Source organism: Melanostigma gelatinosum (genome assembly GCF_949748355.1).
Source record: "Melanostigma gelatinosum genome assembly, chromosome: 20".
Taxonomy (NCBI): Eukaryota; Metazoa; Chordata; class Actinopteri; order Perciformes; family Zoarcidae; genus Melanostigma; species Melanostigma gelatinosum.
In genome coordinates, this window is record NC_136653.1 from 17,860,786 (window position 1) to 17,882,125 (window position 21,340).

Genomic DNA, 21,340 nt, shown 5'->3' on the forward strand with positions numbered 1-21,340 from the left:
CAATGCTCTGCCTTGTTGCATCTCAGGTGCCTTCACCTGGAACTAAATGCACTCATTGTAACTTCAGATCATTGAAAGGCAGTAGTGACTACGTTTTTGTTCTTATTTCCACAAAAGAAAACAGTGTATACTACAGTCTGCTTATCACTGGCAGATTACAAAGTCCTCTAAGTGGTCATTTCAACGGGAACCTGGTCACATCATCTCTGAAAGGAAATAGTAAAACGTTTACTTCACAGTTCTTAAACACAGCATCATTACGGTGCATAAGGATGCATTGATCAGCTGTTAACAGAGATTCACAACGAGTCAGACATTTTTCTTTTCGATTTAATTTAAAAGTATGCTTGAACAAAGAAACCCTAGAACAACATATCAATGGCCAACGAATCAGATACATGCATGCTGATGAATTAATGTCTCTTGACAGTGTTGACTGTAGTCTTTATTAAAGCCAGTCTAATTGATATTATACTATACAGTGAATTCAGAAAATATGTAAAGCCCTTCACTTTCTCAAATTTTATGTTGTAACCTTATGCTAAAATTGTTTAAATTAATTTCTCTCATCCACCATCACTCAATATCCCATAATAACAAAGTAAAAACAGGATTTATTTGCTAAATTATTAACAAGAAAAATAAATAAGTATAAAGATCTTTTGCTGTGAAATTCAGCTCAGGTGGCTCCAATTTCTCCTGATCATCTGGAGGCGTTGCTACACCTTGATTGGTGTCCACATGTGGTGAATTCAATTGATTGGACATGATTCGGAAAGACACACACCTGTCTATATAAGGACTCACGGCAGACAACACATACTAGAGCAAAAACAAACAAACAAACAAGCTGTGCGGTCGAAGGAACTCCCTGCAAAGCTCAGAGACGGAGTTGTGTCGAGGCACAGCGATGGGGAAGGCGACAAAAACAATTCTGCAGCATTGAAGGTTCCCAAGAGCACAATGGCCTCCTTTGCACTTAAAGGACTCATGGACTGAGAAACAAGCTGGACTTGAACCCAATCGAACGTTTTTTCTGGAAAGACCTGAGAATAGCTGTCATCCGACGGTCCCCATCTAAACTGAGAAGAGCTTGAGAGAAGCTGCAGAGAATCCCCAAATCCAGGTGTTCAAACTCTCATACCATGAAGATTTGAGACTGTCATCAAAGGTGCTTCAACTCAGTTCTGGATTAAAAGTCTGAATGCAAAAATAAAACAAGACACTGATGTGTCTTGTTTTATTTTTGAATAAAACAAATCAAATCCTGTCTGCTTGTGATTATGGGGACACATTCATTTAAACTGTTTTAGTGTAACACTAAGAAAGTGAGGGGGTCTGAATTACTGAAGGCTGTTAACTAATTGACAATGTGCCACCTGAGTGAAAGGAGTCACTGAATGATAAACCAACTTAGCAGTTCCCCCCCAGCTTTAAGGAGCTTCTTATAGGTTGACGATCTGTAACTTTTTTTAATTCAGTCTCACTGCTGTCATCAATCTCACTTCCAGCAGTAGCAGCGGTTTAGTGTAAAAAGCTGAGTTATCTGTGCAGCCCCTACCAGCAGACAGACGTTGGCAATTTACGATAAAAAGCCAAATATTTCACTCACAAGTTGCCGAGAACCAGCAGGAAAATAAATACTGAGACAGTATCTCATTCATCTCCAAATGAACGCTGAAGTTTCCCGGCTGCATGTGTAAATAAGAGACTGTTTGCTGACACATTAGCCATGTAAGCTACATAAACCACTCTTCTGATCTGAAGTGGCTAATATCAGTTTCCCTTGAGTCATGTACTGAGTAACTGAACACATCCATGAGTGAAAGTAACCTTTATTTGAGCTCCAAGAAGGAACGAACAGAAGCAAAGTCAATCATTTTACACTCATACATAGTGTATATACACACACACACATTTCCCCTCATTTAACAGCTACATGTGAGCTTAAAATAGGGCATGAGGGCCTCACTAATTTCAGAAAAAGAAAACACACCTTTGGGCACTTAAATAAACAAAATCGATGCAACTGTAAGACAGTTTGAGAAATAAACTACATATGAACAGCGGTACCACCTGTACCGTGCTACAGCCAAATGGTACATTCTAGATTGAGGTACTTTAAGGTCCTATGGTGCTCACCAGTCTGTACAAATTTAAAATGAGACACAGACGTACATGAAATCATTCATCTCATCTTGATTAACTGTGAGCGTTGTCGAATGCCTTTGCCTGAGAACCTCATTATGAGATCGACTATGACCGATTCATAACACTACAGAAACCATCCGCCTTCAGAGTGAAAGGACAACCAGCCGCTCAAACACCCTTGTGAACTTTAGTAGAATATGTATTTCCATCCCATTACACTGATTGCTTTAAAAATCGCTGTGAAACCAGAAGTCTGCTCTATAGGAAATGCAAGACAAATGAAAACAAAAATTAGGGGTGAAACATCATTTCAGTGTCATCTTCACATGGATAAAATAAGAGGAATACAAACAAATGAAATACAAGGCCTCCAAAGGGCCCGTGCGTCGTTTGCACAGCTTCGTATGTACATGATACAAGAGTCTAAAGTCTCTACTGAGGTATCATCTGCTCCAGTGATTTGCCCTCCAGCACCAGCTTGATCTCTTTGGCATCCAGAGTTTCATGTGCCAGCAGGGCGTCCGCTAGCTTCTTGTGCTCGTTGCTGTAAGTCTTCAGGATGTTTCTGGCACGTTCGTACGAGTCCTGGAGGGAAGAGGAAGGATGAGGGGGAGAGTAAGAAATGGATAAATTCGTGCAAATTAAAGTAAATTTGAGAGCGCTGCGGGAACACTCACATTCAGCAACACCCTGATTTCCTGTTCGATGATAGCTTGCGTCTCGGGGCTCTGCTTGGTCACGTCACCGTAGGTCATCACACCAAGCTGCAGCAAAACCCAAATTACACCCTTTAGGTTGAACGAACAACAGACCTTCTCAAGCCTGAGTCACTTGTAGTTACTGATCATTATGAGCCGAGTCCAGACTTAGGTGTAATTATGGGTTATACTAATGTTAGAGGACTGCAGGTTTTCATTCCAACTCAACAGTACATCAGTGTCCCAGTCCTCTGATGGAGACACGCATCAAACATTTCGATTTGTGCAAACACTTGAATATACTGTAAACAAAAGGTCACGCCCCGCAGCAATAAAAGCCCTGAGAGCAGCGCTGTCGAGTGAAGAATGTTCCCTCATTACCCGTACAAATTAAAACATTACCTTGTCACTCATGCCGAACCTGGTCACCATCATCTTTGCTATTTTGGTTGCTCCATCGAAGTCACTGGAGGCTCCTAAAAACACACAATAACAGGAGGAGATTGAAACTAACGCTACATCACAAACGACTATCAAACATGTACTATCATCATTGTAATGTCATCAAAGTTGTGAATAAAGTCTCGTTTCATACCAGCAGAAACAATGAAAATAGTGTATTTATCTTAATGATACTAATCTGTCAAAATGTGTTTTTTGTCGTACAGACTCAGCTCTGAGACACTTTTAAAATGTTATACAATAGAGTAGATCAACAGGACTGACACAAAAACATGAACTTATTGGATTCGCGCACCAGTGGTGATGTATTCGTCTCCAAAGATGAGCTCCTCCGCTACTCGACCGCCCATACTGACGTCCATCTGAGCCAGCAGCTGGGCTCTGGTCTCACTCCAGCGGTCGTTCTCCGGGAGCATGGACACCTAGAGGACAGAGACGAGGCCAGAAGGGATCAGGTGGAGGTTTAGTTTTAACAAAAGAAAGTGACACAAGCGTTACCGGTAAGGAGAGTGCGAAATAACAAGAGCTCACATGGCCGAGAGTTGGGCCTCTCGGCATGATCGTGGCCTTATTGATGGGCATCGCATCTTTGGTGTAGAAGGCAACAATGGCGTGGCCGGACTCGTGGTAGGCTGTGATGGTCTTGTTCTTCTTGTCGATTTCAATACTCCTCCTCTCGGGCCCTGGTGTGCCGAGGACAGAAATAAAAGAGTTTAAAACACTCGACTCCCGTCCTCGTTTTCCCTCGTTGACTCGACATCCTTCTCGTCTCCTAACGAGGAGGTGCAGAGCAGATCTAAACCTGGTGTTGTGTATATTCACCCATGATGATCTTGTCCTTAGCGAACTCCAGGTCCTTCATTGAGACCATGTCTTTCTCGTCCATGGCTGCCTTCAGGGCGGCCTGGTTCACCAGGTTCTCCAGCTCGGCCCCAGTGAAGCCCACTGTGCCCCGGGCAATAATCGCCGCATCCACGGCTGTGAAGAGGGAAACACAATGGAAGACGTGACCAGTGGTCAGGAGACAATGCTGTCCTTTACCGACGTGGCAAACAAAGGTTCTCTCACAGGTTTTCAGCTCCGGTTGCTTTTAAAAAGGTTTTAATGGATAAGAAAGCCAACGTTCGATGTCTGAGACCTACCAGGGTCCATTTTGATCTTGGAGAGGTACAAGTTGAGAATTTCCGTGCGTCCTTTCACATCGGGGCGAGGGACAGTAACATGCATGTCAAACCTCCCTGGCCTCACCAGAGCGCTGGAAAGTAGCAGCAAAGTAGTGTTAAGATTCACAGCACATAATACTCTTCTTTTCTGCTAAATTACATGACTTTACTGCTTCAATTTGACTATTTTACATGAAATATGATGAGTTTTGAAGAGTATTAAGTATGTTTTCAGATACTGAAATCAAAGCTATGGTTTGAATTCACCATCATTCCAGAATGAGAAATCGTACCACTGCCGAGCACATTTTAATTCACTTCCTGTGTAAACATGATTGTATGACTTTAAAGTTGTTGTCTAGGTGTAGTCGATAGTGTACATGTACACAGAGTATGTTCTGTTATTTGTGTGCATGAAATGGTTCCAGTAGAATTATATGGTAGTAAACATACTTATCCAAAGCCTCTGCAAAGTTTGTAGCGCCAATGACGATGACTCCTTCATTTGGTTTAAACCTGTAAAAGACCAACATTGAGTGGAAGAAGTGAAACTTCTTGATCGCCACATTTTCTGCAGTTTAAAAAAAAGAAAAAGGCAGAAACTGACCCGTCCATTTCAGCCAGCAGCTGGTTGATGGTTTGTCTAGAATAGGGATGCATCGGAGACTCGATTCTTTTCCCGCCGACGCTGTCCAACTCGTCGATGAAGATGACACAGGGAGCATTACCTTTCGCCTCTTCTGCAAACCACGACAGAAGAAGAACAGGACTGTAGTTGTTTGGATACACCTTCAACTGGTCGCTCACTTTCGCTCACGTTCGGCAAACTTACTGAAAAGGTTCCTGATTCGACTCGCACCGACGCCCACGAACATCTCATCGAACTCTGATCCGGAGGCGTAGTAGAAAGGCACGTCGGCCTCTCCGGCCACGGCCCGGGCCAACAGAGTCTTTCCTGTGCCCGGTGGACCGACCAGGAGGATCCCTGAGAGGAGAACAGCGGGAGCTAATTAGTATAAAATAACAACATATAGGACAACACCAATTGACACATTTGTGCGTTAATTTCCTGCAGAATTAAAAACAGAAGAACTGACACGTGTGTAGAAGACATACGATACCTTTTGGCAGCTTTCCACCCAGAACAGTAAATTTCTGGGGGTTCTTGAGGAAGTCGACGACTTCTTTCAATTCATTCTTCGCCTCCTCCACGCCTTTGACATTCTCAAATGTCACATTCTTCGCCTGGATGGGGTCGACCGCCGAGTCGAGACCAGATGTGGTGCGGAACCTCACTGTCAAATCCCAAAACACAACCGGATCAGTAAGAGTACGCCGGAAAAACCTTCTGCTTCTTTACAGTGACAGACTATAACTGCTGCTTACAACATCCTTACTGTGGCACAAATGTAAATATGAAGATCCAAATGCATTCAAATACATCCATGAAAACATACACAGTTGAAATAGATATTAAAGTATTACTACACAGCAGAATAATCAGTCAAACTATACATGCACACCGCAAGAGAGACCTCATATCTTATCAGCTGCTGTAAGGTATTACCTTAAAAAGGTACACATTAAAAAACAATATCAAATATTTCAGCTGTAAATGGGCTCAAGTAAAACACAGAGAGGCTTTGATCTCTTTGCAGGGTGCATGTGAGGTCGTGAGGTGATTTGCAAGCATGCGAGAGAATAAAAACCAACAAACCAGCATCAGAAAAGGAGCCTTTACCCGAGAGAAACGGGGTTCTTGATAAGCCGTAAATACCAACAAGTAACAGGACCAACAGGATCAACCTGGTTCTCCTCAGCGAGTCTGTAAAACGAGAGCACCAATATTAGTTCTTCATGTCAATCATAACCTAATGAGGTTCCCTTTCTTGAATTAAGTAAGTGAGCCACATGCCTTGTGTTCTCTGAGTGTAGGCCTGAGACTTCATGAACCCCTCAGTGAAACCCGACTTGAAGGCTTCCTGCTGGTTAACAGGAAGGTTCTGTTGCTTCGTCAGCTGGTCAAGTGACTGTGCTCCTGGTATCTTTTCCCTCTGAAGAAATCCCTGTGAGGGGAAAACACAGTTGGTTGGTCAAAAATCCCCCCTTTTCACTTCCTAATCCGCCCGTAATTATTTTGGTAACACGGATCCTTTCAATAGGTCCCGATAGAATCGCTGACCTTCATGAAGGATGGCATGTAGGCCTCTGACTCCACCGGACCGCCATAACTGGACCTCGTCCGTCTGGTCTTTGATTGGAGAGTCTTGAAACCCCGACTCTGGACCCATACTACAAATAGAGACACACGTCGATCAACACTACCCTAAAATGTCAAGCTTTTAATACACATAACTTACACACAGCAGGTTAAGTATTGTTTCTTACTAGGCAAGAATTGTAGCTCGGAGCAAGCTTCTCTTAGAGGACCGTGGTATTGTCTGTGCAGTATATGGGAGCCGAACACTCCCAACCTTCTGTGTGAAAACCCTGTCAGACAAAAACAAAAAAAAGGAGTTTGTTTACATAATTATATGATAGAATATATTGACAAATGTGTAACATTTTTTCATAGGAGTATGATTATCTGAGAAAGCTGGGAAGCCTGAGCCGCTCACCGTGCTTGTTGTGAAAGAAGCTGTCGGCAGAAACGTGACTCGACCTCCATATGGAGGAAACAGCAGGAGGTTCTTCTGGACCCGGTAGAGGCAACAACCTGCTGACCAGCTCGTCCAGCTGACTCACCCGGATCTCCGACAGGCCCAGCTCCCTCAGACTCACACTCGGCTGCGGAGAGAGGACGGCAAAAGTAGTAGTTATCTAAACCTTTCTGAGACAATAATTGCATGTGCTTGGCTTTTTAAGACAAAGCTATTGTTTACTGTATGTTCTCCAATGTAAACAGTGAACAATAGGGTAACACATTGAAATACTTTTTGTACCCTCATGAGATCATGTCATGTATCCGTGTCTCACCTCTTTAAGATAGGAACTGTGCTCTGGAATGTAGTCTTTGTGCAGCGTCTGGACTGAAGCTGTGGCCGAGTTCTTCAGAGAGTGGAGGGCATTGATGAGCTGGCTGATGGGCACTATCATCTGGAATGTAAACAAAGAGGAACAGTCCCGATGGAACCTTCTGTCACTGCATGGACTCAACACTCGCATAAGTTGATGTTTATTTCATGTAACTCTTCCAGCCAGGAGGGTGGTGTCAGGACGCTTACATCAGTGCACATACGTCAGACGTGTGACAGTGGTGTAACCTGAACCTGAAATGTCAATTTACTTTAAACCTAAATATATCAAATCAGGTAAAAAAATCCCCGCAGATGCTCTGAAACACTTCACTATGATAACGTGACGTAAGCGGGGGCTGCTTATGAAGAGCTCTACCGTTGACTTGTTAATGCTAACGTTAGCCGAGCTAGGTTGTCATTGACCATAACAGAATATATATATATATACACACACATATATACACATACACACAACGACAGACAGAGCTCGTTATTGCTATAACACCTCCCACAATAGTCCTTTCCGTACACCGCTGACTTTCTAACTACGTTGACAGAAGAATACACATTAGCTAGCTAAATAAAACAATCTGCTATCCAGTCAGGCTCACCTGCTGTGGCTGAAACGACGTTGACAGTGAAAACATGATGAAATTCAAATGTAGGAGCTTAGAAGGATGCTAGCTGTGTGAGGAGAGAGTCCCTCTATAGAACGAGTCCTCCTGCGAGCGGGGTGTCCTTTTTGTTTTCCTCGTTACACAACTTTCAGCAGATTAGCGTTAGCTAACAAACTGCAAATGGATTCTCCGGCATCTGAGGGTCAAATGGACTACAATATGACGTCATGTCGGGAGTTACCACCGGGTGCATCTTGCGTCATTACATCGTCAATTTCTGGACCCCAAACAGCCAAAGTTTACTCAAATCAGATGAATAAAAAAGATGTTTGACAGAAATATTACTATTGTTACTTATTTAAATGTTTCCGTTATTTATCCTACAGGGATAATAAGCTTGAATGTTACACAATTGTGTGTGTGTTCCTTACTGCCTGATTAAAACGAAAATATAAAAATATGAAGAGATATATATATATATATATATATATATATATATATAGATATATATATATATATATATATCTATATATATATATATATATATATATATATATATATATATATATAGATAGATAGATAGATAGATAGATAGATAGATAGAGCGAGAGAGTATTTGATGAATGAAATACACATGTCAACACACAGCAGCTTGGAGCAAAATAAAATAAACAAAATAAAGAGAAAGCAACAAAATACAATACAAAAATATAAATACAGAAATACTACACAATATCTTTACATACTAGCTACCTTATCTTGATACATTTTAATACATTCAGCAATTCGACGTATACAATGAATAACTGGTACTTAATTACAGCCCACAGCAAGATAATATTAGGATTTGCATACAGGCAAGTAGTTGAACAGCTAAATCGAACGGACGTAGAGGACCCCAAAGAGCAGCGAATTCAAAAAATTTCAAAACAAACCTGAGATTGTTGTTTTAACATGCAAGTGTTTGCTCTGAGCTAGCTGGCTGTTGCAGACGCAACCCAATTCCTCAATTGACAAACGTTTATTCATAAAAATGGACGCCGATGAAAAGCACGACTCTAGTACAAATAATAAGTCGGTGAAGGTTCCTAAACCGCCTTCAATCGAGGATTTCACCGTTTTGAAGCCCATCAGCCGCGGTGCTTTTGGCAAAGTCTACCTTGCACGGAAGAAGTGCAATACGCGATTATATGCCATTAAGGTGAGTTTATTTGGACTTTGACGACTTTGAATTCACGATTCTCATTATAGTTTAAATTACTCTCTCTCTCTCTCTCTCTCTCTCTCTCTCTCTCTCTCTCTATATATATATATATGTATGTATGTATGTATATATGTATATATATATATATATATGTGTGTTTTTTTTTTCTTCTTTTAGATGACGAAGAAAGCAGACATGGTGGACAAAAATATGACGGGCCAGATGAAGGCAGAGAGAGATGCACTTGCTTTGAGCAAAAGCCCCTTCGTGGTTCACCTGTTCTACTCCCTTCAGACAGCCACCAATATCTACCTGGTAACACCAAGAATACCAAATAATGACATTTGCACACAACAAATCAAAAGTAACTACTTGAGTTAAATTTGCATGTGACTTACAGGTGATGGAATACCTCATTGGTGGAGATGTCAAATCTCTGCTTCACATCTATGGGTACTTCGACCAGGATATGTCTGTGAAATACCTGTCAGAGGTTGCATTGGCTTTGGACTACCTCCACCGTCATGGTATAATCCACAGGTACAATTTAATGTCAGTTCATGTGTATAATACTGATTTATCCGCCTGGTGAGATGTATTGTGTGACCCGGACATTTTTTTTTTTAGGGACTTGAAGCCAGACAACATGCTTATATGCAACAAAGGTCACATCAAACTGACCGACTTCGGCCTCTCTAAAGTCAAGCTTGACCACGGTATGAGTCCCAGCAGCTGGACACTTGAACAAATTGTGACTATCCCCGCTTGTAATGTCTGTAACATTTCCTTTATTTCATCTCTATCAGAGCTGAGTCTCATGGATATCCTTACTACTCCATCTTTGGCTCAACCAAGACAAGGTTACTTCCGCACCCCGGGTCAAGTCCTCTCCTTAATCAGCGCCATTGGATTTGTAAGTGAATTAATATAATTCTGCCTGGTGAAATGCATGCTTTATGCATCGCTGTTGAATAATGACTCTTCCTTTTTGCTTGAATCAAACACAGAATACACCTGCAGGAGAAAGCAAGCGTCACTGCAGCGCATCCGCTGTGTCCAGTCCCATGTCCTGTGGCAAAATCAAACACAGGAATAGCTCTCTTGGTTCTCCCTTGATGAGGAAAAAAGATCAGCAGTACTCTCCGGTTCCTTGGAAAACAGGTCATTATAGTTAATCAAGAGATGCACATCTTGGCTTCTTTTTTTTCTCTCTGCCCATTAATTACCGTTGTGGAATGACGAGTTACGCAACAACTGGTTTTTATAAAAGGCGTGTGCGTAGCATTGACTCATGGTGAGAGCTTGGCATTGAAAGTGTGTTGAAACATTGTGTCTGTATTGTCTCTATAGGACCCAACAATATGATGTTCAGCCCTCACAACCTGGCTAAAAACCTGACCCCCTCACTGCTGAAGACCAGGAAGAGGTTTCAGACGATGAGTGCAGGCAGCACCACCGACACTGAAGGTGGCATCAGTCCACTGTGGGAGTGTGTGGAGGTCAGTGATCTTAAACCGATAACTTTATGTTATGTCATTTACAGTCTATTAAACAATGTTATGTTTTGATTAGGGGAGTCCTCACCAGTTTTGTCACCTCAAAATCTTAATTTTATTATGTAGTTTCAAATAGTTTTGTGTAGATGTAAGCAGATACGATTGGATTGGATGCTGATGATCTGCCTTCATTATGTGACTTTAATTTTCCTTTTTATCTTTCGTCTTCAGAAAGAAAATGAACATGCTAATGAACAGAAGGGGAGAAGGCACTCTGAGTCCAAAGGGCCTAAACGGGCGGACATGGCCTTAAAGCTGGCCACCAGCGCTCTCTCGGATCCAGACCATCTCGCAGAAAAGACGCCTCGTGCAAACCAACTGGAGTCTGTTTCCACAGCTCCAGAGGAAATGTGTCCGTCGGCCTCGTCTGCAAAGAGAAAATTTTCCGACGTGGAGAGAAGCCCCGAGCTTTGTGAGATCCAAGCCAAGAAGAGAAACGCCGCTTATGAGAGATGCTACGAGATTCCAGAGGAGGCGGCGAGGTTTCACTCTGGCCTCACTGGAAAATTTTGCACCGTCCAGATGGATGACTTCATGGCCAAGGGGATCGGCTTAGCTGAAGACCGGATCCCGAAGCGCTCCAGCCCGATTGTTGTGGCCAAAAGCCTGTTCGCTGAGCTGGAGGAGCCGACAGAGGAGGTGTTTGAAGACGGAGCCAAAGACCAGTCTCATTCGAGGTCCACGTCGCCACTTGATGAGAACAGGGACATTTGCAGGAGCCTGAGCCTCGGCTCTGACGGGTCCATGCATGAAACGTCGCTCACTATCGACAGCCGGGCATCTGTCAAGCCAAGCAAATGTTCCAAAAACAGGAATGCGGAGCAAGAGGGGAATACAGACACGTCCATCACTGAATCGCTCCCACAAACTCCGTCTGCTGGCAACACCGAAACACCCAAACTCGGTAACGTTGGCCGGATCGGATCTCAGTGCTCCTTTCTCAACCAGCTCCCCGATCAGGTCGCACAGTCGCCGTCGTTCCTCAAGCCGCGGAATATCGTAGCTTTCCGCAGCTACTGCAGCTCCATTGACCGCTCCAACCTGTCGGGGGCGTCCCGGTTTAGCGTCGGTTCTGTCGAGACCATGGATGTCACCACCGCAGCTTCTCACCACTCTGCGTCTGGCATCGCTACGCCAGTGCAGACGAGGCCGAGCTCCAACAGCTCGCTCTATCAGGTGATCATGCAGGGACACCGTTTAGAAGAAGGTTCTGGGCCGGCTGCACAGTTGTAGAACTCCTCGTAAAAATACCAACATTCTCACTCTCACAAAGGTAATTTCTTGAAGGGTTTTTAATTACATTTTTCACATTTCCTTTTCTTTCCTCCTCCCACCAGACTCCTCAGCCCATGTCGTCCTCTCACACCCCGTTCAGGACCCCAAAGAGCGTCAGACGGGGTGCGCTGCCTGTCGTGGGTGCACACATTTTAGGAACTCCCGACTATCTGGCTCCGGAGCTTCTGTTGGGAAAACCGCACGGTAAGATAAGGAAATTCAAAATTCCAAGCACCTCCACAAACACCAAAATAGCCCAACACAGTGTTACGGTACTGACGTTGGATGGATTGTAGTCCTTGTGACCGGCGTTCTCTTTGAGTTTCAGGAAGTTGTCGGTGTGGTAAGTCTATCATGATGTTGCTGTTTGTGCAAGCGAGCTTGCATGTTGCCCCAGCCTGCTGCTACGCTCGAGGGAATGAGCTGATTCCCCTTTGATTGGTGAACGAACTGTGGGCCTGATCAGAGGGAAGGGGGGGCAGCATTTAAAATGTGATTACAAAGGCTTATAAAATGGGATCGTCTTCTAACATCAAGCTAACAACATTAACGGTTGTGGAATCAGGCTGATGTGCTTTTAACTGGACAGAAGGGTCTTTCTGCTCGTATCTTTCTGCAGATTTTGGGTCATCGGGGCACACGGTGAATGTGTTATGGCGCTGGCTTTATTTTTGACATTAAGCAAAATGTCATCTAATAATAACCTATTGATTGCACAAGCTGCTATTCATTCAACACACCGAGGGCAGTGGTTCCTGTCAGCACCATGCCATTTTGTAGCGTGATTGCTGCTCTTTGAATTCGTGAACAGTGAACATGGAGGATCCCGTGTGGCAGCTTTTATTCATCAGCTGTCAAGGGTTTTACAGAAACTCAACAATGGATGGTTGTGATGAATTTAAAATCCTTGAGGCACAATTACTTCTTTAGAACCACAATGCTAGCACACAAATCAAGGTTTATGTGTTAATAACATATCTCATGAAGTGCTTGAGTCTCTGTCCATGACTTCAACCCCTCCATCCTCAACCTAACTCAGTCCCTGCTTCTGCCACCGCAGTACACGTATTAACGGGAATGTGTTGTGTTTAGAGGCAGCAGCTTTATGGAATGTGTCTTTTCTTCGCTTCCGTCCAGACTGCATGGTGGATTGGTGGGCGCTTGGTGTGTGTCTTTTCGAGTTCCTCACAGGCGTGCCACCTTTCAACGACAAGACTCCTCAGCTGGTCTTCCAGAATATTCTCAACAGAGGTGGGTTTGGGTTTCTTTGGCAGACGCATCCAAACATAAAACCGCAAAATCCTCTTGAATATGTAATGAAGCCTGCTCTTGATGAGCAACATGCCGGACGTATTGGTAATGCTTTTGTTGCTTCTTTCACCGTCCACAATGTTTAGATATCCCCTGGCCTGAGGAAGACGAGGAACTGTCTGTAAACTCAAGAAATGCCATTGAAATTCTCCTGACCATGGACATGATGAAACGAGCTGGTCTGAAGGGTGAGGACCACGTTCATCTTTTTACTTCTCTAAATTTAAAGGAGCAGTGTGTAAGAAATACTGGCATCTAGTAGTGAAATATAAATATTGGGTCTTTTTAAGTATTTGTAGTCAGGGAATTGTCACATAATCAAATGCTGATTTTTGTCCTTGGCTTCACCACCTGTTCTCAGTACATCTAATTGTGTGTTCTGATCATTTATGCCAGAACTCAAGCGTCACCCCCTGTTCGAGGGCTCGGACTGGGACAACCTGCAGAACCAGCCGATGCCTTTCATCCCTCAGCCAGAGGACGAGACCGACACCTCGTACTTCGATGCGAGAAACAACGCTCAGCACATCGCCGTGTCCGGCTTCAGTCTGTAGAGTTGCACAGTTTTCTTTTAGTTTTTTTTTTTTTTAACAGCTGAGTTTTATGAAAGCAGCGGTCGACGCGTGAAATTCAGATTTCAAATCCGTTATACAAATAAATACGCAGTAACGATGTGGATTCTGATTTCTCTTCAAGTTATAATATTGTTTTTAAAAACATTTTACTAATGTGCAATCGCCGGTCATCAAACTGAATCTGTTGACTGCTCAGTTAGTGACGAGGATGCGTTGCAGAAACTTCTTTTAAAACTTACGGTAGTATTCTTTTGTCACAGTTATGTCTCTTAAATTAGGATCTTATTCCAGCAGAATAGTATTTGCTCCTTTAGCTTTGATTTCTGTTGCAGTGTTGATTAAATGATAACTTTATATGTACGTTCATGTGGTGTTGAGCCTCAGAGCCGCTCCATGTTTTGCTGCACTGTTCATCATTGTAATGTTCTTCTGCTGATAGCAGACTGGGTGGGCGGGCCCCCTGAATCCCTCTTTAAGGGTACAATACTGCTGAATAACATGGTAATATATTCATGAATAATCTATTTTATATGTAAATCTTGTTAACGTTCTGTGTCATTGTTTTATTCTGGAGTAGAGTACTTTGTGTTGTCATAGAAGTTTGTTTTGCTGCTTTTATGTCACTTGTGTTTGTAATTTCGTCTTTTTCACACTACAAGTTCTTTTCGATAACTTCACAGCTGCTTGTGACATTTTATCTTTATTCTAAGAAAAAATACAAATAAAATCTTGTTTGTAACATGATGTACTTTGTGCCTTTTCTGGTAACTCAAACATCACAGCGGCTTATTTGATACAAATCTAAACTGTCCATGTTTAAGACTTGTTGCAATATTTGCTTTATTACAGAGAGATGAGATCAACAACTCTTACTCTTGTCTAAGTGTCTAAGCTAACTGTCTGCTAGCTGTAGCATGTCTTCTCATCCAGCTCTCACACAGAAAGCGCACAAACAAAGTTTTCCAAAAATATCGAACAAGTTCTTTGAAATAATCTGGACAAATTAAAATATTTAAACTATTTGCGGCTTGGATCATCACATGCAAACACCACTCTGTCCACAGGCAGAGAAGGTGAGAAGCCTCAGCACGTTTCAGTAGGAAGGTAAATTACTTTATTAAAACATAATTGCTCTTGAGAAATATTAGTGTTATTGCAGACGCAAACATTTGTCAATTATATGGTATTCTACATCATTAATACATGGAAATGCAGTTAAAATACTGTATTTTAATCTGAACTGTACAGCTATTGTTTACAATTTACAGACCTCACTGCTTTGCAAACCTTTGATTAATATCACTCACACGAAATCTTTCCACAATATGCTTACAAACATATTACATCACCGATTCAAATCTGGACGGTATAAACAGTGACGAGTGTTAATAATCAGACGAGTGTTGATAATCAGACGGCTGAGATTCTCACGAGGTCGTATGATTAATGTTAATTTGGTCCAGCGCTGGAACAGTTATGCTCCAATCTGTGAATGTAAAACCATAATGCCACCTACAGTATGAATGTGCCTTATGATGTTCAGGCACTTCTTCTATTTTGGAAACGATGATGAACGGACAGCACTTCTGTGACGTAAAGCACAGACTGATGTGCAGCAGGACAGCTGTCAACGCTGTCTGACCTACACGCAACAATTAGCGGCTACTTCAACCTCATTTATACGGCTGGAATCTGGGCCATCAGCGCCTTCATCCTAACCTGCTAAAAGCAATAAATATTAACTTATCAGAATCTCACACATCAATATATTACGACATTCAATCCTCCCTTCTAAACTACACAACAGTTGTATTATAGCAGCATTTTCTGGGCAACTAATGAAAGATAATCGTAAGAATTTATAACCACATCGAGCGTTACGCTCAAAACAACAAAGTATCATCTATTTTATGTGCAACGCCGCCGCCGCCGCCTCAGTTATGGAAGTAACGGAGAAGCTGCTGCAGTTCAGGTTGATCAAAACGCTGACAACATGTGTACGTTTCCCCCCCTCTCAACACAAAGCAGTCGTTACAGAGACAAAGATCCCGGTCACAGGCTGCTCCACACATTCATGTTTCTATTTGATTCCACATCCACAGTACAACACACTGGAGCGGTATCCTCCTCGCACTCATTTCACTCTTCATAGTGCAAAAGCTAATTACGTGGCTGTGAGTCTAAGGCAACCAAAGACATGTGAAGGACTCCTCTTCATCGTCGATGCCCACGGGAGCAGGTTCAGTTGATCCGCCTGTTAAAGAACATTGAAGAAGGAGTTAAAGTGGGAATTGCAGTTTTAAATTCCACATTCAAGCTTTTATTATTCTGTAAAAGAATACCTTCTCCTCCTCTGCAGGTACAGGCGAATAAGCCACTGCACCACGAACGGCCAAACAACAGCGAAGGCCAAGCTGGTGGGAGAAATGTCGAAAGGCCACCAGGACGGTTTCTAGAAACAATCGGCACGATCTCATATCAGACAGGTCTGAATCGGTTTAATTCCCACTGGTGATCGGAAAACCTGAAACATTGTTTTGGTGTCGGATTAAAAAGAAGACAGAAAAGTATCTTCAAAGGTTTACCTGACTCCTCTTATTCACCAGGGGGGACGCATACGTTGGAGGCAGAGACACTGATCTCGCCTGCAGAGAGCAAGAAATAAATTTAGAAAAGAAAAGTCCATAAACTTCTGTCAAAGGTAAAAAACATGAAAGTATGTTTGTCATTATCGGTCCTCAGTGTTTACAAAGTCAAAGTACAAACCCCGTATCTTCTGTCCATAAAACCCTCATCAGCTATTTATAGACCGTGTTCTCTGCCATTCCCTGTGATAAAAACTATTTTATGTATGAAGGATTTTATTCGTGTCGTGTTGATTCAAAATTAAAATAGTGTGGTTGAGACGCGTATATTGCCCTCTCTTTACACAGAACCGAGTCACAAGTAGTTGTTTCAGTGTAAATGTGATGCTTTTGGGCCTGTTGTTGCATGTTCATGGCTTAAGAGGACGGACGGGTCTGACCTGGCTGGCAGTGAGAGCCTCCAGGGTCTGCAGCCTCTCCAGAACGCTCTGCATGTCCTCCTGCAGTCGAGCCAACGCCACCACGATCTGCTCGTTCAGGCTCCCTCCGGGCGTCAGCGCTCCTCCCCAGCGGTCCCCGTCCCCGTCCCCACCACCGTACATGGGCGCCAGAGATTCAAAGCCGCCGCCAAGAGAGCCTGAAAGAGAATTGACACGGGGTGTCCTCTTCAGACTGTTGTATCTGCAGACCACAAAAACACAGTAAGAAGGACAAGCTCACCCCGTCCTCTTCTGACCAGAGAGCCGTCCGGCCGGTCTGTGTTCGGTCTCTGTGACATCGTTCCACCGGTCTCCCCATCTTCTCCTCCACACCTGATGCCCCGCAGTGCGCCGTCAACATCCGTCTGTGGCTCCTCTAGACCCGGCAGGACGTGGTTCTCCTCTTCGTCCAGGTCGTCTAAAGAGCGGTTGTGCTCTGAGCTCTGGGAGGAAAGATGGACATTAATAATGAATCAGTGGCGAGAGCTAAGTCCTCCGCACTAAACCGGGAGCTTTAAGTCGTTAACTTGCCTCTTCTTGTCCGAACTGGTCCACAGAATCACAGTAGACTTCGCTGTCAGAGTCACTGGCCACGTGGCTCGGGCCCGACACTTCATCACCGGGATCTGAGATCAGCACGATGAAAAAAAGCTCAGCATTGTGACACGGAAGAATCCGGGAGCTTCGTGTGCCATTTTAACAGAGACATTCATTAAAAGTGTCCCAGGAGCAGCTGCAGTGTTAAACTGGGAATGGAGCGCAGCAGATTATCTGATCACATGGTGCACTGCTACACCGCAGGCCGTGGGCGAGGCGAGTAGAGTCCTCAGTGACCATTTAAACGTGTTTGCGGCGTTCCTTACCCGCGTGGTGACCATTAAGCAGAGTCTCTCCCTCCTGGGAGTCCCTGGAGTGATTCCCGTTGGTCAGGTGCGTGACCCCGTTGGCCACTTTGCCGTTGGACAGCGGCGCCTCGTGTCTCCTGGCTGAACCCTTCTTCTTCTTCTTATTCGGCTGAGAAGCTGCAGATTTCTTGTCTGAAATAAAACCGCAAGAAAGAAAAAGCACGTCAACGAAACGTTTTTCTGACAATATCTTCTGACACAGTATTTATAACTTTGTTACCTTTTCTGACCTCCCGTATCACTTCTCCCTCCTCCTCCTCCTCCTCCTCCTCCTCCTGCTCCTCCTCCTCCTCTTCCTCCTCCTCTTCCTCCTCCTCTACTTCGAGCCTGGCAGGACGAGTCTCCAGGGTGCCGTTCATTTCCATCGTTCTGACGATGCTCCTCGTGACGCTCTTCGACGTCACTGAATTCAACATCGTGCCAAGCCCTGCGAGAAGAAATGGAACCCAATTATAAAACCACGAATACCAAAACACAACACTTCCTTTAAGGGTCCTCACGTACGTTGTGTGCCACTAATGCGCAACATGACTGCTAATAAGCATTAAAAGCATCTGAGCTACAACACCAGACAAATACCAAACTCTACCACTACACCCAGATATCTACAGATCTACGCAGGGATATACTTGCCTTCCAGTTGTCTAGCAAACCGTGTCAAACGGGCTGAGCATATGACAAGAGGCAAATTATAAGGAAGGTTAAGCTCCGCATGCTGTTTCTTTGACGTCACAAAGTGGAAGGAGGTGCTTGAAACCTACCGGGGCTCAGGTCTGATATCTGTGTGATCTTCTTCTTCTCGTTAATCAGCTCGTAGAACGGGCCGAGCACACGCAAGAGCTCCTCCACCTCGTCCGACATGGGCATCCCCTCCAGGATCTACGCATCACACGGACAAATTGTTATTATTTCTGTACAATAAAACAGATTACTTCCTCTGTAAAAGTTACACACCAGCTTCATTTCATCCACGTAGGCTGCCATCGCTTCTTCTTTAGCCATGTCTCCAAGAGAACTCCATGCGTCCCTGAATCATCAAATTTAACAGAAACTGTATTATTGTTGTTATTATTACTCCTGTCATATCACTTTACTCAAGTCAAGAAGTTTAAAGCGCCTAGATTGGGGTTCAACTTTGTCAAAAAAGGCCAGTTCATGTGAGTTAATCTTTGTTAGAAACGTAACAAATCATTTGTAGCTACAGTTATTCTATGACTACGATTTTTTTTGGTACAATTTCCTGATAAACTTGCAAATCCAACCCCCCCCCCCCCCCCTGTGCAACGGGACCACGAGAGAAACCGTGCAGCAAAGTGGGTAAGAGGTTACATTCCTCGAGTCCAGAGATCACCGAACACAACACGAGAATAAAGGCGGAGGAGCTGTTGGTCAGAAAACTCAGCGGAGGGAATTTGATCTCACTGTGCAAAAACACGACACAGTCAAAGTGGGACAAAAGCAACAGGTTGCGCAATGTGCACACATCAATTTCAACACTGAAGACTGTGGTACTCATGCAACGTGTGCCAATTATTCCTGAAAGTAAGTAATAGAAGAACCACAGAGATCAGTGTGATTAAATACACAAATATGTACACATCTAGGCTACAATTACAACACATTGACTGGTTGTATATTTCCTTTTATTCATTACCATTTTGCTTTGCCAACCGCATCCCAGAAGCCAGGTCGGGGTATATTGCACGCGCCCACAGTGGCCTGTTTATAGTAACTGTAGAACTTGAGCATCATATCATTGGAGGGCTGAAAGGGACCTGAGGGAAATAAAGGACATTTCACACTGACAGTGTGCAAAATAGCCACTTTCTAAGCACTCTTCCTACTGTTGTATACCTCTGTGAAAAGAGACAACACAAGACATTCACAGGTGATTCTGCATTCACCTGTAGACCTGTAGCAGGGAGGAAAAGCTCCCCACACTGCAAGCAAAGTGGATTAGCCCCTTTATTTTTAAATCGCACAAGCTGTTGCACCAGCACTTAGGTCTGACACCGTTCTGATGCCATCAACTGGCTTATCTGGCCTCGTTCCTGAACTCACCATCCGGGGCCAGACTCTTGATCACTCTGACGGCAGCCTCGAACCTCAGCAGGGTCAGACGCCTCTCATCCTTCACGTTGACTCTCTCCACCTCCATGGTGTCACACGGAGGCAGGCAACACAAATAACCTGCAGACAGGAAGTGAACAAAAAAAACACAGACTTTGACAGCGCTCGTGCAACTAGCAACTAGCGTGAGGCAAACTTGCAAGTTGTTGTTGTTGTTGTAGCCACCACTAGGATGTTGTGTATGTAGGACACATCATCTGTTATGCGACACACCTCTAACTACCCCAAATATCTGTGCTGAATACAACATGTAACGGTTGTCCTGTCGACGGAAACCGCTTAAAAACCGACACTTACCGTTAAAGCCAACGACCTAGCTGTTTGTCAGAAGGCGACCCGTCTTTAGCCTTCGACCAGACGCCATGAACAGTGTAATAAAGCCAGACAGAGGTGTCGTAAGGGAGTTGTAGTTTCCTTTCCTACTGCATATCGATATTTCCTACAAGCTCCACAATCCTTCGCGTCCGCCTCAACAGAGATTGACAAATGTGCACTGAATAAATCAGAAAACTATGAAGAAGTGAAACATACACATTTTTGTGGTGCTATATTTCGATGTTATCTCGAATTCATAAGATGAACCCGTCATGGTTACAGATATAAGTAAAACTACACTTCCCATAATCCCTAGTCAGGATCCATGTTTTTTTTTTTTTACAGTTGGAAGGGTGATGGGCAGACGGGGGCAAAAAAGAAAGAGCTCTCACTGTGTCTTTATTTACGAGTACCACAACTCGACAGTCGAATGTCCAAGTTCCAGCTCTCAAATATAAAGGTTTGCTTATATATTTTTGGGGTTTTGGACTGTTGGTCAGACAAAACAAGACTTGAATACATCACTTTGCTCTTGATGATATTGTGATGTGTTTTTCATTATTCTGTGGCATTTAATCATGAATGGATCAGTAACATAATAATAATTGGTAACGGTAGATGTAAAGATACCTCAGGTTTGTTTTGGCCACAATGCAAAGACCAAAAAAGAATTGTATTTCTTAATTTCATGAACATGTATAACTGAAGACAAAAGAAGAAGATAACTTGCTTTCATAAGTAGAGGCCATAATAATTTACAAATATTCATTGGTGACCGTGGCTTTTTTGTTGCTATTTAATCTTTAAAATAAAGTATTTTATGTTCATTGCATGGTTTAAAAAGCAATACAAAGTTTTCAAAAGAGCAACAATCTTGTGGTAGTTCGATCCCCGACT

General features: G+C 43.5%; 3 protein-coding genes across 5 annotated transcripts; 1 reads left to right on the forward strand and 2 right to left on the reverse strand.

Moving 5' to 3' along the window:
- Positions 1 to 1,818: 1,818 nt before the first annotated feature.
- LOC306794254 (ATP-dependent zinc metalloprotease YME1L1-like) lies at positions 1,819 to 8,304 on the reverse strand. Of its 2 annotated transcripts, none has more exons than XM_079292276.1 (18): positions 8,103 to 8,304; positions 7,451 to 7,570; positions 7,093 to 7,261; positions 6,863 to 6,964; positions 6,657 to 6,766; positions 6,390 to 6,540; positions 6,216 to 6,299; positions 5,596 to 5,769; positions 5,307 to 5,459; positions 5,082 to 5,214; positions 4,928 to 4,990; positions 4,454 to 4,566; positions 4,134 to 4,289; positions 3,843 to 3,994; positions 3,607 to 3,733; positions 3,252 to 3,325; positions 2,829 to 2,915; positions 1,819 to 2,736 (listed from the first exon to the last, which is right to left on the reverse strand). In XM_079292276.1, the coding sequence occupies exons 1-18, from the start codon at positions 8,136 to 8,138 to the stop codon at positions 2,584 to 2,586; spliced, it is 2,157 nt and encodes a 718-aa protein (XP_079148402.1). In that variant the 5' UTR covers positions 8,139 to 8,304; the 3' UTR covers positions 1,819 to 2,583. The 2 variants fall into 2 exon arrangements, with proteins under 2 accessions (XP_079148402.1, XP_079148401.1); XM_079292275.1 differs by having other exon boundaries at positions 6,192 to 6,299.
- A 765-nt stretch (positions 8,305 to 9,069) lies between these two features.
- mastl (microtubule associated serine/threonine kinase-like) lies at positions 9,070 to 14,730 on the forward strand. 2 transcript variants are annotated; one of them, XM_079292591.1, is made up of 13 exons: positions 9,070 to 9,309; positions 9,490 to 9,627; positions 9,713 to 9,852; positions 9,940 to 10,028; positions 10,119 to 10,225; positions 10,320 to 10,473; positions 10,663 to 10,811; positions 11,040 to 12,044; positions 12,206 to 12,347; positions 12,472 to 12,486; positions 13,281 to 13,394; positions 13,541 to 13,642; positions 13,851 to 14,730. In XM_079292591.1, the coding sequence occupies exons 1-13, from the start codon at positions 9,142 to 9,144 to the stop codon at positions 14,006 to 14,008; spliced, it is 2,481 nt and encodes an 826-aa protein (XP_079148717.1). In that variant the 5' UTR covers positions 9,070 to 9,141; the 3' UTR covers positions 14,009 to 14,730. The 2 variants fall into 2 exon arrangements, with proteins under 2 accessions (XP_079148717.1, XP_079148718.1); XM_079292592.1 differs by lacking the exon at positions 12,472 to 12,486.
- Positions 14,731 to 14,965: 235 nt separating this feature from the next.
- Positions 14,966 to 20,497, reverse strand: acbd5a (acyl-CoA binding domain containing 5a). The gene is made up of 13 exons (XM_079292458.1): positions 20,426 to 20,497; positions 20,060 to 20,188; positions 19,653 to 19,773; positions 18,953 to 19,025; positions 18,760 to 18,877; positions 18,219 to 18,425; positions 17,957 to 18,130; positions 17,625 to 17,719; positions 17,335 to 17,536; positions 17,055 to 17,251; positions 16,615 to 16,674; positions 16,372 to 16,481; positions 14,966 to 16,283 (listed from the first exon to the last, which is right to left on the reverse strand). The coding sequence occupies exons 2-13, from the start codon at positions 20,154 to 20,156 to the stop codon at positions 16,271 to 16,273; spliced, it is 1,467 nt and encodes a 488-aa protein (XP_079148584.1). The 5' UTR covers positions 20,157 to 20,188; positions 20,426 to 20,497; the 3' UTR covers positions 14,966 to 16,270.
- Between the last annotated feature and the right edge of the window lie 843 nt (positions 20,498 to 21,340).

Coding starts and splice junctions, on each gene's coding strand:
- acbd5a (XM_079292458.1), bottom strand. CDS start 20,156: ATGGAGGTGGAGAGAGTCAACGTGAAGGATGAGAGGCGTCTGACCCTG. Junction 19,774..20,059: donor CAAGAGTCTGGCCCCGGATG/GTGAGTTCAGGA, acceptor TATTTCCCTCAG/GTCCCTTTCAGCCCTCCAAT. Junction 16,675..17,054: donor AGGCTCTCACTGCCAGCCAG/GTCAGACCCGTC, acceptor TGCTCTCTGCAG/GCGAGATCAGTGTCTCTGCC.
- LOC306794254 (XM_079292275.1), bottom strand. CDS start 8,138: ATGTTTTCACTGTCAACGTCGTTTCAGCCACAGCAG. Junction 4,290..4,453: donor CAAGATCAAAATGGACCCTG/GTAGGTCTCAGA, acceptor CCCTCTTCACAG/CCGTGGATGCGGCGATTATT. Junction 3,734..3,842: donor GAGGCCCAACTCTCGGCCAT/GTGAGCTCTTGT, acceptor TCTGTCCTCTAG/GTGTCCATGCTCCCGGAGAA.
- mastl (XM_079292591.1), top strand. CDS start 9,142: ATGGACGCCGATGAAAAGCACGACTCTAGTACAAATAATAAGTCGGTG. Junction 10,029..10,118: donor TAAAGTCAAGCTTGACCACG/GTATGAGTCCCA, acceptor CATCTCTATCAG/AGCTGAGTCTCATGGATATC. Junction 10,812..11,039: donor CACTGTGGGAGTGTGTGGAG/GTCAGTGATCTT, acceptor TTTCGTCTTCAG/AAAGAAAATGAACATGCTAA.